The sequence below is a fragment of the Panulirus ornatus genome, chromosome 57 (assembly GCF_036320965.1).
Source record: "Panulirus ornatus isolate Po-2019 chromosome 57, ASM3632096v1, whole genome shotgun sequence".
Classification (NCBI taxonomy): domain Eukaryota; kingdom Metazoa; phylum Arthropoda; class Malacostraca; order Decapoda; family Palinuridae; genus Panulirus; species Panulirus ornatus.
This window is the reverse complement of record NC_092280.1, coordinates 19,126,143-19,141,512: the sequence shown is the minus strand read 5'-3', so window position 1 is coordinate 19,141,512 and position 15,370 is coordinate 19,126,143. Positions and strand designations below refer to the sequence as shown.

Here is a 15,370-nt window from a genome sequence, read left to right as displayed (position 1 = left end):
GATGATGATGATGATGTCACTACAGGTGCTTACGTCACACGTGCACTGGTTGATGATGATGATGATGATGTCACTACAAGTGCGTACGTCACACGTGCACTGGTTAATGATGATGTCATTACAGGTGCTTACGTCACACGTGCACTGGTTGATGATGATGATGTCACTACAGGTGCTTACGTCACACGTGCACTGGTTGATGATGATGATGTCAGTACAGGTGCTTACGTCACACGAGCACTGGACGATGATGATGTCACTACAGGAAGTGCACACTGAAGAGAGAGAGAGAGAGAGAGAGAGAGAGAGAGAGAGAGAGAGAGAGAGAGAGAGAGAGAGAGAGAGAGAGGGAACTTCAGCGAAGTCAGCAAGCCACAGTGTGGAGCGTGGCAAATGCAAAACTGGTAAGTACATAATAAGAGATGAAGAAGTGTTGCGATCACGAGCAGTTGAATCAGGCTTAGGGACTCGCTGGCCTCGAGATGACGAGGCCACATGCCACGAACGGCAAGATATACTCACAAGTGTACGACACTCAGGGGGTACTTTGGGGACGACCACCACCCCATCATCATTAATGAGGTGGGGGGAGGAGGAGGAGGAGGAGGAGGAGAAAGAGGAGGAGGAATAGAAGGAGGAGGAGGAGGAGGAGGAGGAAGAGGAGGAAGAGGAGGAAGAGGAGGAGGAGAAAGAGGAAGAGGAATAGAAGGAGGAGGAGGAGCAGGAGGAGGAGGAAGAAGAAGAGGAGGAGGAGGAGGAGGAAAAAGAAGAGGAGGAGGAGGAATAGAAGAAGGAGGAGGAGGAGGAAGAGGAGGAGGAGGAGGAAAAAGAAGAGGAGGAGGAGGAATAGAAGGAGAAGGAGGAGGAGGAGGAGGAGGAGGAGGAGGAGGAGGAGGAGGAGGAGGAAGAGGAGGAGGAGGAGGAGGAAAAAGAAGAGGAGGAGGAGGAATAGAAGGAGGAGGAGGAGGAGGAGGAAAGGAAGAGGAGGAGGAGGAATAGAAGGAGAAGGAGGAGGAGGAGGAGGAGGAAGAGGAGGAGGAGGAGGAGGAGGAGGAAGAGGAGGAGGAGGAGGAAGAAGAGGGAGAGGAGGAGGAAGAGGAACAGGAGGAGGAGGAGGAGGAGAAAGAGGAAGAGGAATAGAAGGAGGAGGAGGAGGAGAAAGAGGAGGAGGAGAAAAACTTGGAAAGCTGTGTAATGGTAAGAAGAGACACGAGGAGGTTACCTCCAGCATGTTGATCCATGTGTAGGGCACATGTGTGGTATATGGACCCAGACAACCCCACCCATCCCTCTCCCCTCGTGTCTCTCTTCCATCAGTTTCCGTGGTCTCTAGTTCTTCCTCCCTGTCTTATCCCATCATCTGATGGGACGGGACGACCAGTACCTGCACGTGGGACAAGTGTGCTGATGGAGATGAGGCTACAGGGTATCGGGTCGCCCACCATGGAGGGGAGTGAGGACAAGACGTACGTAGGAAGAGGCTACAGGGTATCGGGTCGCCCACCATGGAGGGGAGTGAGGACAAGACGTACGTAGGAAGAGGCTACAGGGTATCGGGTCGCCCACCATGGAGGGGAGTGAGGACAAGACGTACGTAGGAAGAGGCTACAGGGTATCGGGTCGCCCACCATGGAGGGGAGTGAGGACAAGACGTACGTAGGAAGAGGCTACAGGGTATCGGGTCGCCCACCATGGAGGGGAGTGAGGACAAGACGTACGTAGGAAGAGGCTACAGGGTATCGGGTCGTCCACCATGGAGGGGAGTGAGGACAACTCGTCATTTCCCCGCATCAAACTGATGATGGCGAGTGTCGACAGCTCACTGACAGATGTACACACAGAGAGAGCGACGAGTGGGAGGGGGGCGTGGTGAGACACGGAGCACCACGCCTCCTACAGAGGATATAGAGACGCGTTACTCTGGCCACAGATATGCCCGTCCTCCACAGACCTGATGCGTACAGAGGCATCGCGGTATCGTCTCACTTACGCAAGGCATTACGAATAAGTGATGCACTTCCACAACGAACTCCTCCGTTCTCTAGGTTACTCCATTACAGCCTCACGAACCTGTACACATCTCTCGGGGAGACGCGAGGGATGTGCGGATCTGTGTCTTCATACATCATTCGCTGGCGGTAATGGTCGTCGGGAACTCTATTATAGCCAATCGAGGAAAAGCCCGCGTGTCTGATGGTCCACTTTCCCCCGTGCCTCACCTGCTGAGGGTCTACCCACACATCCTAATATACGTCACAGTGATACATGGCCGACTCCTTCCTGTTTACTATAGTTGACGCAAGGAAGCTTTTCCCCAACATAAGAACCGTTGCCTGACCAGTGTCTGTTGTACTACACCTCAAATCTTTTTGGTGTTTAAGATGAATAATATATATATATATATATATATATATATATATATATATATATATATATATATATATATATATATATATATATATATATATATAAAACACTACGAGGAAAATGAACAACGCTAAGTTCACGAGTGCACTTTCGTGTAATGATTACATCCTCAGGGGAGATACAAGACGTAGAACAGTCAGTTGATATACAAAGAAAAGATGCAGCTAAGACGCCATTGGTAAACAAGCGTTACCAGATGGCGGTGTTCGGGTCTGGCATCATGACTGCCATAAAAAATTATTTATTATGTGGACAGGAAAGGAACTGTTTACAAATATTGCCTGCGACAAACCTATCCAGTTTGTACAGACATTCACTGATATTAACGCTACAACTTTTTTTGTGTATTCAATTGTAGCAGATTTAATGATATTTCTCGCAGTAAAGGAGTCACAGCTAATAACTGAATTAGCTTTACACCAGTTAATGCAACTGTCATAATTTTTGACATGATTAAACAAAGTATATGATTTTTGCCAGTTCTTATTTTATATCTGTGTTACTAGTCTGCCCAACATAAAACATATGACAGCTTTTACAGGGGACTCTATGAACACAGCCCACAGAATTTTCTGGTGAGATTTTGATTAAGATACTTTTTATTGTATTGTTATTGCTGAAAACTACATTAACATTAAAGGATTCAAGCAACCACGGAAGGAATGTATAATTATCAAAAAAAAGGGAGAACTAAAAGTTTCTTAGTATCAAGGGCAGGTTTGGGTTTAACTCTGAAATGATTTTTTGCCAGTTTATGGGATTTATCAATGAAAGATCTAGGATACTTAAACTTGGATCCAATAGAATATATCTTCTCAAACTCATAACCAATAAATTCCGCACTGCATCTACTTAATGCCGCAAGAACAAACATTGGTGGGTTTTCTGTATATACGAAAACTTAAACATTTAGATTCTATCCCTATGGATCATGCAATTTAAAAATGATAACACACCATTATTTTCCACTTCCACAGTGAATTTGATAGAAGGTACTATATTGTTTAGTAAAGGAAGAAATGTCTGTAAATTTTCATTCTAGTCCAAAAACAAGGTACATCATCTACATATCTACCAAATTACATCAGAGGGTTCCTTGAATCCTTTAATGCAAATGTAGCCTTCAGCAATAACACTATAAAGAATATCTACATCAAGAACTCATCAGGAAGTTCTACGGGCAGTGTTTATGGAGTACCATGTAAGAATTGTAATATGTTTTATGTTGGACTGACTGGCAAGGATCTTACTGGTAGACTTAAGCAACATAAATATTGTATAAGAACAGGACAAGAATCAAATGCCTTGTTCAATCTTGTTAAGAAATATGATCATTGTACTGACTGGAATAATTCCAACTTAGTTATTAACTCCTTTATCACGAGAAATATCATTGAATCTTCTATTACTAAATACACAAAGAAATAACATTAATATTAGTGAAGGTCTATACAAATTGGATAGATTTATTGTAGATAAAACTTGTAAACAGTTCCCCCTCTTGTCCATATGATAAAATTTTATGGGTGATAAGTTCTTGTCTTGAGGGGCTGACGAGTGGACAAAAAAAAAAAAAAAAAAAAAAAAAAAAACGTGAAAAGAGGCTATACAATTTTCTCTAGTGATGGTGTTATATATCAACTCACAATATTAGTTTCCCGCCCCCCCTCCTCCTCCTTCTGTTTTGAGGTATCAACATTCTTCATGAAACAGAAATAACGTATGGTTGGCTGGGCTGGTAATGCTCTCTCTCTCTCTCTCTCTCTCTCTCTCTCTCTCTCTCTCTCTCTCTCTCTCTCTCTCTCTCTCTCTCTCTCTCGGCTGGTCTGCAGCTGGGGGGCTGTGTGTGTGTGTGTGTGTGTGTGTGTGTGGTGGGGGTCGTCCCCGCAGGCTGTGGTGAGCCTGGTCGTCGTCCAGGACGACCTCATCGTGGGCACTACCACCTTTCGTACCCTAGACTCTTGCTCGCTCACTCGGGTCGTATAGCCTGGACTTCTGGGGTCGTACACACTGGGGTGGGGTGGGGTCGTACTCTGAGCCTCTGAGGTGGTCGTGAGGTGAGTGTCAGTGGGTTAGCCAGTGGGCCCAGTGGCGAGGAGGCTGTCAAATGGGCCAGTGGTTAGGGTCGTTCATCAGTTACATGGTTGGGTTGTTTGATGATGAGAGGGGTAAGTGGTAAGGATGTCAGATGGTGACCTGATCTGGGTACATGGGTTGGTGTTGACGTGGTGTATTGAGTAATGTGACAGTTAAATAACTGAGTTATTCAGTGGTAACGACAAGTTGTTAACTGGTTCAGTGGTGTTGTTAACCACGAGGTCAGGTCAGTTAGCTCACTGATTCGATGTTTAGACAAACGAGCGCAACTTATAATCAGTGGATAATCAGTGGGATACACGGGCAACAATTCGTTTATTAGTTACATAAGTTCGTTAATTAGTTAAACATGAGTGTGTGTGTGTGGAAAGCGGCGGTGCGCATGTTTCATTAGATTGTCTGAGGGCTTGGTGTTCAACGAGTTCAGAAACGAGTTAACGAATACATGGTAGTCTGTGGTTCATACTGTGGGCTTAATTGGTGATCACCATAGATATCTAAGCTAGGTCGTTAAGGAATCTAATATCACCTTCGATTAGTTTCAGTGGCGAACGACCCTGGGTGGAAGGTTGATCACGTGAGGTCATGGTAGACGGTATATCACCACAAGACCTACTGACGGAGGAGAGCGACCTGAGGACAGGTCATGGTAGACGGTATATCACCACAAGACCTACTGACGGAGGAGAGCGACCTGAGGACAGGTCATGGTAGACGGTATATCACCACAAGACCTACTGACGGAGGAGAGCGACCTGAGGACAGGTCATGGTAGACGGTATATCACCACAAGACCTACTGACGGAGGAGAGCGACCTGAGGACAGGTCATGGTAGACGGTATATCACCACAAGACCTACTGACGGAGGAGAGCGACCTGAGGACAGGTCATGGTAGACGGTATATCACCACAAGACCTACTGACGGAGGAGAGCGACCTGAGGACAGGTCATGGTAGACGGTATATCACCACAAGACCTACTGACGGAGGAGAGCGACCTGAGGACAGGTCATGGTAGACGGTATATCACCACAAGACCTACTGACGGAGGAGAGCGACCTAGGGACAGGTCATGGTAGACGGTATATCACCACAAGACCTACTGACGGAGGAGAGCGACCTGGGGACAGGTCATGGTAGACGGTATATCACCACAAGACCTACTGACGGAGGAGAGCGACCTGGTGACAGGTCATGGTAGACGGAAGGGGGCGTTGATTGCACGGGCGAGTCACCTTCGTGGACCTTCCTCTCCCGCGACGTGGGGTTCACGTTGCACGGCCACGGGAAATGACACTCACGGTAACCGAGATTTTACCGGTGCTGATGACGTGGATGGTCGGGGTGGTGACCAGGCAACGGTAAAGGATATACGGGGGTGATCAGACCCCGGTAAAGGATATACGGGCGTGATCAGACACCGGTAAAGGATATACGGGGGTGATCAGACACCGGTAAAGGATATACGGGGGTGATCAGACCCCGGTAAAGGATATACGGGGGTGATCAGAGCCCGGTAAAGGATATACGGGGGTGATCAGACCCCGGTAAAGGATATACGGGCGTGATCAGACCCCGGTAAAGGATATACGGGGGTGATCAGACCCCGGTAAAGGATATACGGGGGTGATCAGACCCCGGTAAAGGATATACGGGGGTGATCAGACCCCGGTAAAGGATATACGGGGGTGATCAGACCCCGGTAAAAACCAAACAGTGATTTTTTACCACCTCTGTTTTTTTTTTTTTTTTCTATAACTGTTAACGGGACCACAGCCTTCTCCATCAGTTCAGGTTGTGAGAGACACACACACACACAGTGGAGGTTGACCAGGACGTGTCCAGCAGACGGTGCCCTCCCATTATGTTATGGTCCGCTGGCTCACCCACGAGAGGGTGGAGGGGTGTGTGTGTGTGTGTGTGTGTTCCCCCCCCGTCAATCAGTCTTCAACTCCTATCGAGTAGAAAACATTTTTCTCACGGTCAAATCTCTCTCTCTCTCTCTCTCTCTCTCTCTCTCTCTCCCTCTCTCTCTCTCTCTCTCTCACACACACACACACACACACACACACACACACACACACACACACACACACACACATGGGGCTTCCTACGTACGGTGTGTATGAATGAAGCGATCATTATCTTGAACATGGGAAGATGGTAAATGATTTCTTTTTTTTCTTTTTTTCTGCAACTTGTGGTTACAATTTGAAGGTTGAGTGCGTTAATAGCCCAAGTGGTCGTTAATGGCAGTCGAGAAGCGTTTATAATAAAGCCCATACAACCCACCAACCAACCCACTATCCAACCAACCAACCCACTAACCCACCAACCAACCCACCCACCCACTAACCAACCATTCCACCAACCGACCCACTAACCAACCAACCAACCCACCAACCCACCCACCCACTAACCAACCATCCCACCAACCGACCCACTAACCAACCAACCAACCCACCAACCAACCCACTAACCAACCATCCCACCAAACAACCCACTAACCAACCATCCCACCAACCGACCCACTAACCAACCAACCCACCCACCCACTAACCAACCATCCCACCAACCGACCCACTAACCAACCAACCAACCCACCAACCCACCCACCCACTAACCAACCATCCCACCAACCGACCCACTAACCAACCAACCAACCCACCAACCAACCCACCCACTAACCAACCATCCCACCAAACAACCCACTAACCAACCATCCCACCAACCGACCCACTAACCAACCAACCAACCCACCAACCAACCCACCCACTAACCAACCATCCCACCAAACAACCCACTAACCAACCATCCCACCAACCGACCCACTAACCAACCAACCAACCCACCAACCAACCCACTAACCAACCAACCCACTAACCAACCAACCAATCCACTAACCAACCAACCCACTAACCAACCAACCAATCTACTAACCAACCAACCAATCCACTAACCAACCAACCCACTAACCAACCAACCAATCTACTAACCAACCAACCAACCCACTAACCAACCAATCCACTAACCAACCAACCCACTAACCAACCAACCAGTCTACTAACCAACCAACCAACCAATCCACTAACCAACCAACCAACCCACTAACCAATCCCCCACCCACCTCCAGCCATTCTCCTCGACTGGCCCAGCCAAGGCTGGTCACCAAACTTGGCTATAAAACATTGATAGAAATCAAGACGAGGGTTGAAAATAAGCAACACAGCTAATTGCGCCACACAGAAATAAATACACCACTGGAAGGAGGACGAAAAATAAACCTCATAAACGAAGAAACACACACACACACACACACACACACACACACAAACACACACACACACACACACACACACACACACACACACACACACACAAACACACACACACACACACACACACACACACACACACACACACACATACATACACACACACACACACACACACACACACACACACACAAACACACACACACACACACACACACACACAAACACACACACACACACACACATACACACACACACACACACACACACACACACACACACACACACACACTGCTGTAACTCACTCTCATTCTACTTCCCTTTTTTTCCCCCCAGTGTGAACACGATGACTCGAAGTCCCCAGTAGGGCGTGTCCACCACCTGCAGGAGATGTGAAAAATGACCCTCGGTTCACGTTTCTCGGTCACTACAGAACACTGGAATGACCCATCACTACATACGCGGCACACTAGCGCTAGGCGACCTCTGTAACACGGCTTGAGAAAAAAAAAATAAAGGACTTTCGTGGCACCAACTGTCGCGGTGAATGAGGGGGGCGCGGCGTGCTGACCATCTGTGTGTGGAACCTGGTCAACAGTGACCATCTGTGCGTGTGGAACCTGGTCAACAGTGACCATCTGTTCTGGACGTATTTCATGTTCTTCATCGCAGCGTGAGCGACGACAATCTAGAAACCACACCAGAAAGTATCTTCCAGTCGTGTTTTCCCTTGAATGTTCCACGTCCGTGTAGTTCCGCTGTATTACGTGGTGTTCCTCAATGGCTATATCCCCCTCTGTGGGTTGATAGGCCTGCAGGAGTGGGTGTGGTGGAGGAGAGGAGCCTGCCTTCCCATCTTGATATCCTCCCTCTACCCATAGCTGGGGGGTTGGAGAGGAACCTTCCTAATTTAATATCGTCTTCATCTAACACAGATTAGGGGAACCCTGTCACTATCCTCCAGCAGATGACCTCGACATGGACCATCGGGGTCTTCCGTCACCACTGGAACCTTGTCGCTATCCACCAGCAGATGATAACATCGACACAGACCATCAGGTCTTCTATTACCGTACAACACTATCACTATCCTCCACCAGCTAACATGGACACAGACCATCGGGTCTTGTGTGACCCGTGTAACACTACCACTATCCTCCACCAGCTAACGTGGACACAGACCATCGGGTCTTGTGTCACCCGTGGAACACTACCACTATCCTCCACCAGCTAACGTGGACACACAGACCATCGGGTCTTGTGTCACGCTCCCCCCCCCCCTTACTTACCGTCAGGGAAGGGGTCGTAAGCGACCTCCTTGGCGAAGTCCTCGACGTGTCTGGGTCGGGCGTACACCTCGTCCACCCACTTCTGGACCTTCTGCCGCTCCTTCTGCTGCTGCCGGTATGACCTGTCCCCCGGGGAAGGTAAGGGACGTGGGAGAGCAACGTCTCAAGCTGAACCTTCAGTAATTTGTTATCTCTTAATTCTAAAGGAAAACGAAAGAAGAGAGAAAAGAACTGAGACACAAGGAGATATACCAACTGCTAATTTTCACATTAGTTGAAGTGATTTTTTTTAGCTTCCCGTTCTATAAGTCCGTGTCTGGCTCAGCCACCAAGTCTCGAGTTGGAGGGCACGACCCCTGGACATCATGGCATGGCATTTGGCCTGACCCAGTGGGGCGGTCATGTGTTATGCAGACATACCCAAAGGTCGTACCGTCGGGGTCAAAGGTCGCACTGTCGTACTTTTGGGTCGTACCGTCGTGGTCAAAGGTTGTACCGTCGTACTTAAGGGTCGTGCAGTCGTGTTAAGTGTCGTATCGTCGTACTCAAGTGTCGTAGTCGTGCTTAAGTGTCGCACCGTCGTACTTAAGGATCAAACAGTGGTGCTTAAGTGTCGTACAGCCGTGTTAAGGGTCGTACAGTAGTACTTGTGTCGTACAGTCGTGCTTAAGGGTCGTACAGCAGTGCTTAAGTATCGCACAGTCGTACTTAAGGGTCGTACAGACGTGCTTAAGGGTCGTATAGTCGTAATCAAGTGTCGTGCCGTCGTGCTCAAGGGTCGTACAGTCGTGTTCAAGGGTCGTACCGTCGTGCTCAAGGGTCGTGCCGTCGTGCTCAAGGGTCGTACCGTCGTGCTCAAGGGTCGTACCGTCATACTCAAGTGTCGTGCCGTCGTGCTCAAGGGTCGTACCGTCGTGCTCAAGGGTCGTACCGTCGTGCTCAAGGGTCGCACCCTCGTGCTTTGAGAAGTTAAAGGATTTTGGGATTGGGAGCCAAATCATGAACACTGTCAACTGTCTACCTGAAGGCCGGTTTATTCACTACCAAAAGCAAACTGCTGGACCCTTATGAATACGAGTGCAAAAAAAAGATATAAGAAAAAAAAGATATCCAAAAGCAAACTGCTGGAACTTTATGAATACGAGTGCAAAAAAAAAGGTATAAAAATAGATATCCAAAAGCAAACTGCTTGACCCTTATGAATACGAGTGCAAAAAAAAAGAGATAAAAAAAAGAGATATTCAAATATTACACGAACACATCTCGGGGTCAAGAGAAAGCCAAGTCACGAAGGATGAGATTTGGGATTTATTGAAGCAGTTGGCATGAGCTGCGGTGCGGGATCTGAAGGGACCATGTAAATATAATCTCCGTTTGAGGGAGCGGGTACCACAAGACACCGGCCGATCCAGTGTCCACATACAGAGAAGGCTTGAAGCCCTGCCATGGGGTTCCAGCCCCTTCCAGAGGACAAGACGAGAGTCCTCACCAACCCGCACCAATCTTGGCAGCGTCCGAAACATTCACTGTCGGGGAAGGGGGATCGCTGAGCACTTCGTCAGTGGCGGTGGACATAGGGAACCGAGTCTTCATCGTCTGTAAGGTTAAGAGCAGAGTGGAGTGTGTGTGTAAGACGAAAGAGAGAGGGGAGACTGAACCATCAGTGTGGTTCGAACGTCAAAGAGGAAATGGCAGTACCTGGCTCATGACATACGACTCGGAAAAAGCTTCATGAAGCAACTTCAGGAACTATGTTCCGAAGCCTCGAGACTCAGGGCGCAACAAACCTGTGGTGCCGGAGGTAAGTATCGAGTTAACTCTCATCGTCTCGTCAGGTAAACATTACGAGGCACCGAAACGCGATCAGGGAGGAAAAAGGTGCGCTGGTCGAGGCTTGTCCATTAGACCGACTCGTGTAGCGAGAGAGATACTCATTCTTTTTCACGTGGAACTGTATAGAAAGATGTGTTATCCCCCGAGTTCCTTCGGAAAATTTCACACTCTCGTCGTCTTTCAGTTCTCTCTCTCTCTCTCTCTCTCTCTGCAAGTCTCCATCGCGCGCTCGCTTGTGTGTGTGTGTGTATGTGTGTGTGTGTGTGTGTTGTGTGTGTGTGTGTGTGTGTGTGTGTGTGTGTCTGATTTGCCGTTCCACTTCCCCCAAACACTCCTTCGTCGTGATACGTACAAACAATCCGTAATCCTCCGCCTTGATCCCGTGCAACGTCCCCTGACCGCGTCACACGGGGCCACCATAGAGTTCGCTCAGACTGGGGCAAATCCTGCAGGATGAAACCCCAGCGGAAGACCATGCCCGGGGTTAGTGTCTGTGTGTGTGTGTGTGGAGGCCGGGTTATCTCCCTGTGACCCTAAGGGACTCGAGTGTATGGAAGAGGAAAGTCCAGAGTCACGATATACGTCCTATCTTAAACGTTAACGTGGAATACATGGGAGTCCGTGCAGGCGAGTGGGGCCAGGGTGGGGTCAAGGAGGACATTAACTGGATCACTAAGTTTCTCCGGCCCGTCTGCGCCACAGACCATTCTAGTAGGGTCAGGGGCCGTATGCAGAACACTTCTTAGAATGCTTGAGTATGCTTAACTTTAAGAATTTTGCTAAGCATGTTTCTGAAAGCTGCCCTACGCTTAAGTATTTGCTTAGCAGACGACAAATATTTTGACCCAAACTGCACTTCATACTTCTTAAATCTTATGCTTAAGTTTTGCTAAGCATCGCGCTTAGTCCTTTTCTGTGCGGCACTTAAGTCACTTGCTCAGCAAAGCATAAAAATAAGCAGAAATCTAAGAATTTTTCTGGCATACGGGCCCAGGTCAAGGGTCATCTTGGCTGTGAGGACCTACCTCGGGATATAGACGGAGGCGGAGCGAGCCTCGCTATGCTGGCTCGCGTGTCTTGCGGGGTCGACATCGGGGCCATGGTGGTGGTGGCGCCCCTGGCGACTGTCTGCATACGTGACGTCCTCGCCCTGCCTCCTGTGGTGGGAGCAGTGCTCCGAGGAGCCTCCCTCCTCGTCCTTACACACCTGCAGCCGCGGCCGGCAACGATACCACGTCACTCAAGAGAATCTACAGGCCGTCAGCTGGTAGCTCATGTAAATGTCTCTGGTAGTATGCAAACCATGAAGCGTTATAAACGAATACGCAACGCTATAAGAACCTGAGAGTCCTGGACACAGTGGGACATGATAGAATCATTCAGAATCTTTACATCTATGACAACTTGATTACACATGTCAGACGCTCACCTCACACGTCATACCGTCCTTCCTCACGGTCCTACAGTGGCTGTTGTCGACGACGCCCTGGCCTTCTTCCTCAGAGCTCGTGTAGCGGTGCCCCTGGATGGTATGCGAGTGGTCGTTCTGCTCTGGTGGGAAATAATTCTCCTGACGGCGCTGCTCCTCCTGGTGAGTCGGACCGTAGTCCCCTCCTTCATACTGAGGTGTGTGGTGGCCGTCATCATACTGAGGTGTGTGGCGGCCGTCATCATACTGAGGTGTGTGGTGGCCGTCATCATACTGAGGTGTGTGGCGGCCGTCATCATACTGAGGTGAGCAGTGGTGGCTGCCAGGGTGACCACAAGGGTGACCTGGTCTCTCATAGTTCCGACTCGGACGGTAGAAGGTGGGTAGGGATGTGTGGTGGTGAGCTGGCGGCCCGAAGCTGGGTATGGCGTACGGGCCGGTGCCTGGCGGGTTGCCGGAGACTCCGAAGTTGTAGCTACTGAAGGATGACAGCGGGTTGGGGGGCATGAAGCCATTCACGTCTGAGGCCTTCCCCTGGTCAGCCTTGGACCGCTGCTGCTGCTGCTGCTGGTGTGTTGACGCTGACCCGAAGCCGAGACCGAAGGGACCATCCCCAAACTGACCTCCACTCAGCCCACCGCTCACGAGGCTCTGTGAGGATGTAATTGGTGCCCTAGGATCCAGGGAGGTGAGCGACCCCACACCCAAGTGGCTTCCACGTGTCTGAAGGCCAACATCCTGTACCGAAGACGATGACGGTGTGGAAGAAGAGGGAGAGGAATGATGAATCTCCACTCGATCAGCAACACCTCATTTCTCTTAATTACTCGTGAATATACAGACGTCGATGTCATCGACCTGCGAGATATCTCAAGTTTTACAGAATCTGTCAGTGTGGCACGTAGCTAGAGGCAGCGTGAGGTTCACCAGCCTGAACGTCGAGGGTGGGACTTACGTTGAAGAACTGAGAGAACCCGATGTCCTGCATGAAGCCTGGGTCGCCGGCGGCCGTGGCTGACTGCGAGTGCCGGCCTGCAGCTTGTGTATAGCCCGTGATCAGTGGCTGGCCTGCGCCCTCACCGCCTGGGGCGACCTGCAGCAGGGGAAAGCCAACATCGGGCATCAGAAGGAAGCTATCGTGAGGCAGCGGTCGCTGGTCCTGCTCCTACACACACACACACTCACCCTGGGTGTGGCAGACCGTCTGGTCTCTCTAGAATAACTATCCTTGACAATCTACTCTTCATCCTCACAAATGTCTATCAGCTTTAACATGAAGGTTTGTGACAAAGTATTGAAATGTGAGCCTTCCTTCTTCTGTGAGTTAATCCATCTTCTCAAAGATCTGATTTATTTTCTATCATCTCTCATGATATATTCTGGGAGAGAAATGAACAAACTATACATTTCTAGAGCTATTTGTCTATAATCACATCGTATGTAAAGCCATTCGTCATCTGATTCAATTCGTCATCCAAGGGAATGATAGAATTCACCAATTTCCAATACTGAGAACGAGTCCCATTACCATAAATGAATACATACAAATAATCTCATGGGTCGTGTGTGCCACCAGCCTGTCAAATCCAGCACCGCTCGAAATCTGGAGCACCCATAACCTGAACCTCCGTCGGGTGTAGTCAACCCATGATGTGCAACTGTGGATATACACCTGCTGAATATACCAACAGTACTTACCTCCTCCTCCCTCTGCTTGTCGACTCTCGACTTTCCCTTATAATCCAAGCTTGTTCAGTGGCACAACAGTCCCCCACCGGTCGAGTAACCCCGACCTACCTACACCCAGTGCTAGGGAACACACATCATCAACTTGTCGACTGCGGATGAATCCTTTGGTGGACACAGCTGGGCTTCAGCCCGTGTCGTCAACGCTGAGAAGTTGGGCGTACCTGTTAGAGGGACGAGTCGAATCTGTTAAGAGGAGGGACGGGTCGTACCCTTGTGAGAGGGGTCGTACCTGTGAGGGAAGAGTTTGGGTCGTAACTGTGAGGGAGGGGCTTGGGTTGTACCTGTGAGGGAGGGGCTTGGGTTGTACCTGTGAGGGAGGGGCTTGGGTCGTACCTGTGAGGGAGGGGCTTGGGTCGTACCTGTGAGGGAGGGGCTTGGGTCGTACCTGTGAGGGAGGGGCTTGAGTCGTACCTGTGAGGGAGGGGCTTGGGTCGTACCTGTGAGGGAGGGGCTTGGGTCGTACCTGTAAGAGAGGGGCTTGGGTCGTACCTGTGAGGGAGGGGCTTGGATCGTACCTGTGAGGGAGGGGCTTGGATCGCACCTGTGAGGGAGGGGCTTGGGTCGTAACTGTGAGGGAAGAGTTTGGGTCATAACTGTGAGGGAAGGGGCTTGTGTCGTACCTGTGAGAGGGGTGGGGTACTCATGGCCCGTACCACGACCTGGGGACCAGCCAAGAGGACCAGGAGAGCCAAGAGCCACCAGTCCATGACGCCATGCACGGGCTGCAGCCAGGAGGGAAGACGATGGACGGGATCATGTGCATGACAGGCCATGCCAAGGCACTCGTGTAGGTGGTCAGTGAACACACGTTTGAATGCTACACTGGAAGCCAAGCAATGTAAACTTTGTGACACAACGAAATGAGAATATGAGGAACTCTCTCTCTCTCTCTCTCTCTCTCTCTCTCTCTCTCTCTCTCTCTCTCTCTCTCTCTCTCTCTCTCTCGTGTGTATACCTGGACACGTTAAAACGGGCGAGTCGAAACACAGCCAAAATATCCATATTTGTAAGACGCCAACACCCGTTTGTAAGACAAGGTATATATATATATATATATATATATATATATATATATATATATATATATATATATATATATATATATATATATACAGTTCAAGTCATATTTCAAAAAGACACGCCATACTTGTAACACAAGCCATATCTACAAGACAAGCCATACCTGTAACACAAGCCATATCTACAAGACAAGCCATACCTGTAACACAGGTCATTTCTACAAGACAAGCCATACCTGTAACACAGGTCA

The 15,370-nt window shown here is 49.3% G+C and overlaps 1 protein-coding gene across 1 annotated transcript; it reads right to left on the bottom strand.

The window, feature by feature from the left end:
- Window positions 1–8,112: 8,112 nt before the first annotated feature.
- Window positions 8,113–14,923, bottom strand: LOC139766189 (uncharacterized). Its single transcript, XM_071694460.1, has 7 exons — window positions 14,721–14,923; window positions 13,307–13,444; window positions 12,352–13,089; window positions 11,948–12,129; window positions 9,090–9,211; window positions 8,337–8,488; window positions 8,113–8,181 (listed from the first exon to the last, which is right to left on the bottom strand). The coding sequence occupies exons 1-7, from the start codon at window positions 14,871–14,873 to the stop codon at window positions 8,113–8,115; spliced, it is 1,554 nt and encodes a 517-aa protein (XP_071550561.1). The 5' UTR covers window positions 14,874–14,923.
- Window positions 14,924–15,370: the final 447 nt, after the last annotated feature.

Excerpts from the sequence above, each read along its gene's own strand:
- LOC139766189 (XM_071694460.1), bottom strand. The coding sequence starts at position 14,873 with ATGGCCTGTCATGCACATGATCCCGTCCATCGTCTTCCCTCCTGGCTG. Across the intron at positions 13,445-14,720 it reads GTACCCCACCCCTCTCACAG|GTCGCCCCAGGCGGTGAGGG; the intron begins GTACGACACAAG and ends CCCCTGCTGCAG. Across the intron at positions 13,090-13,306 it reads GGTTCTCTCAGTTCTTCAAC|GATGTTGGCCTTCAGACACG; the intron begins GTAAGTCCCACC and ends TCTTCGGTACAG.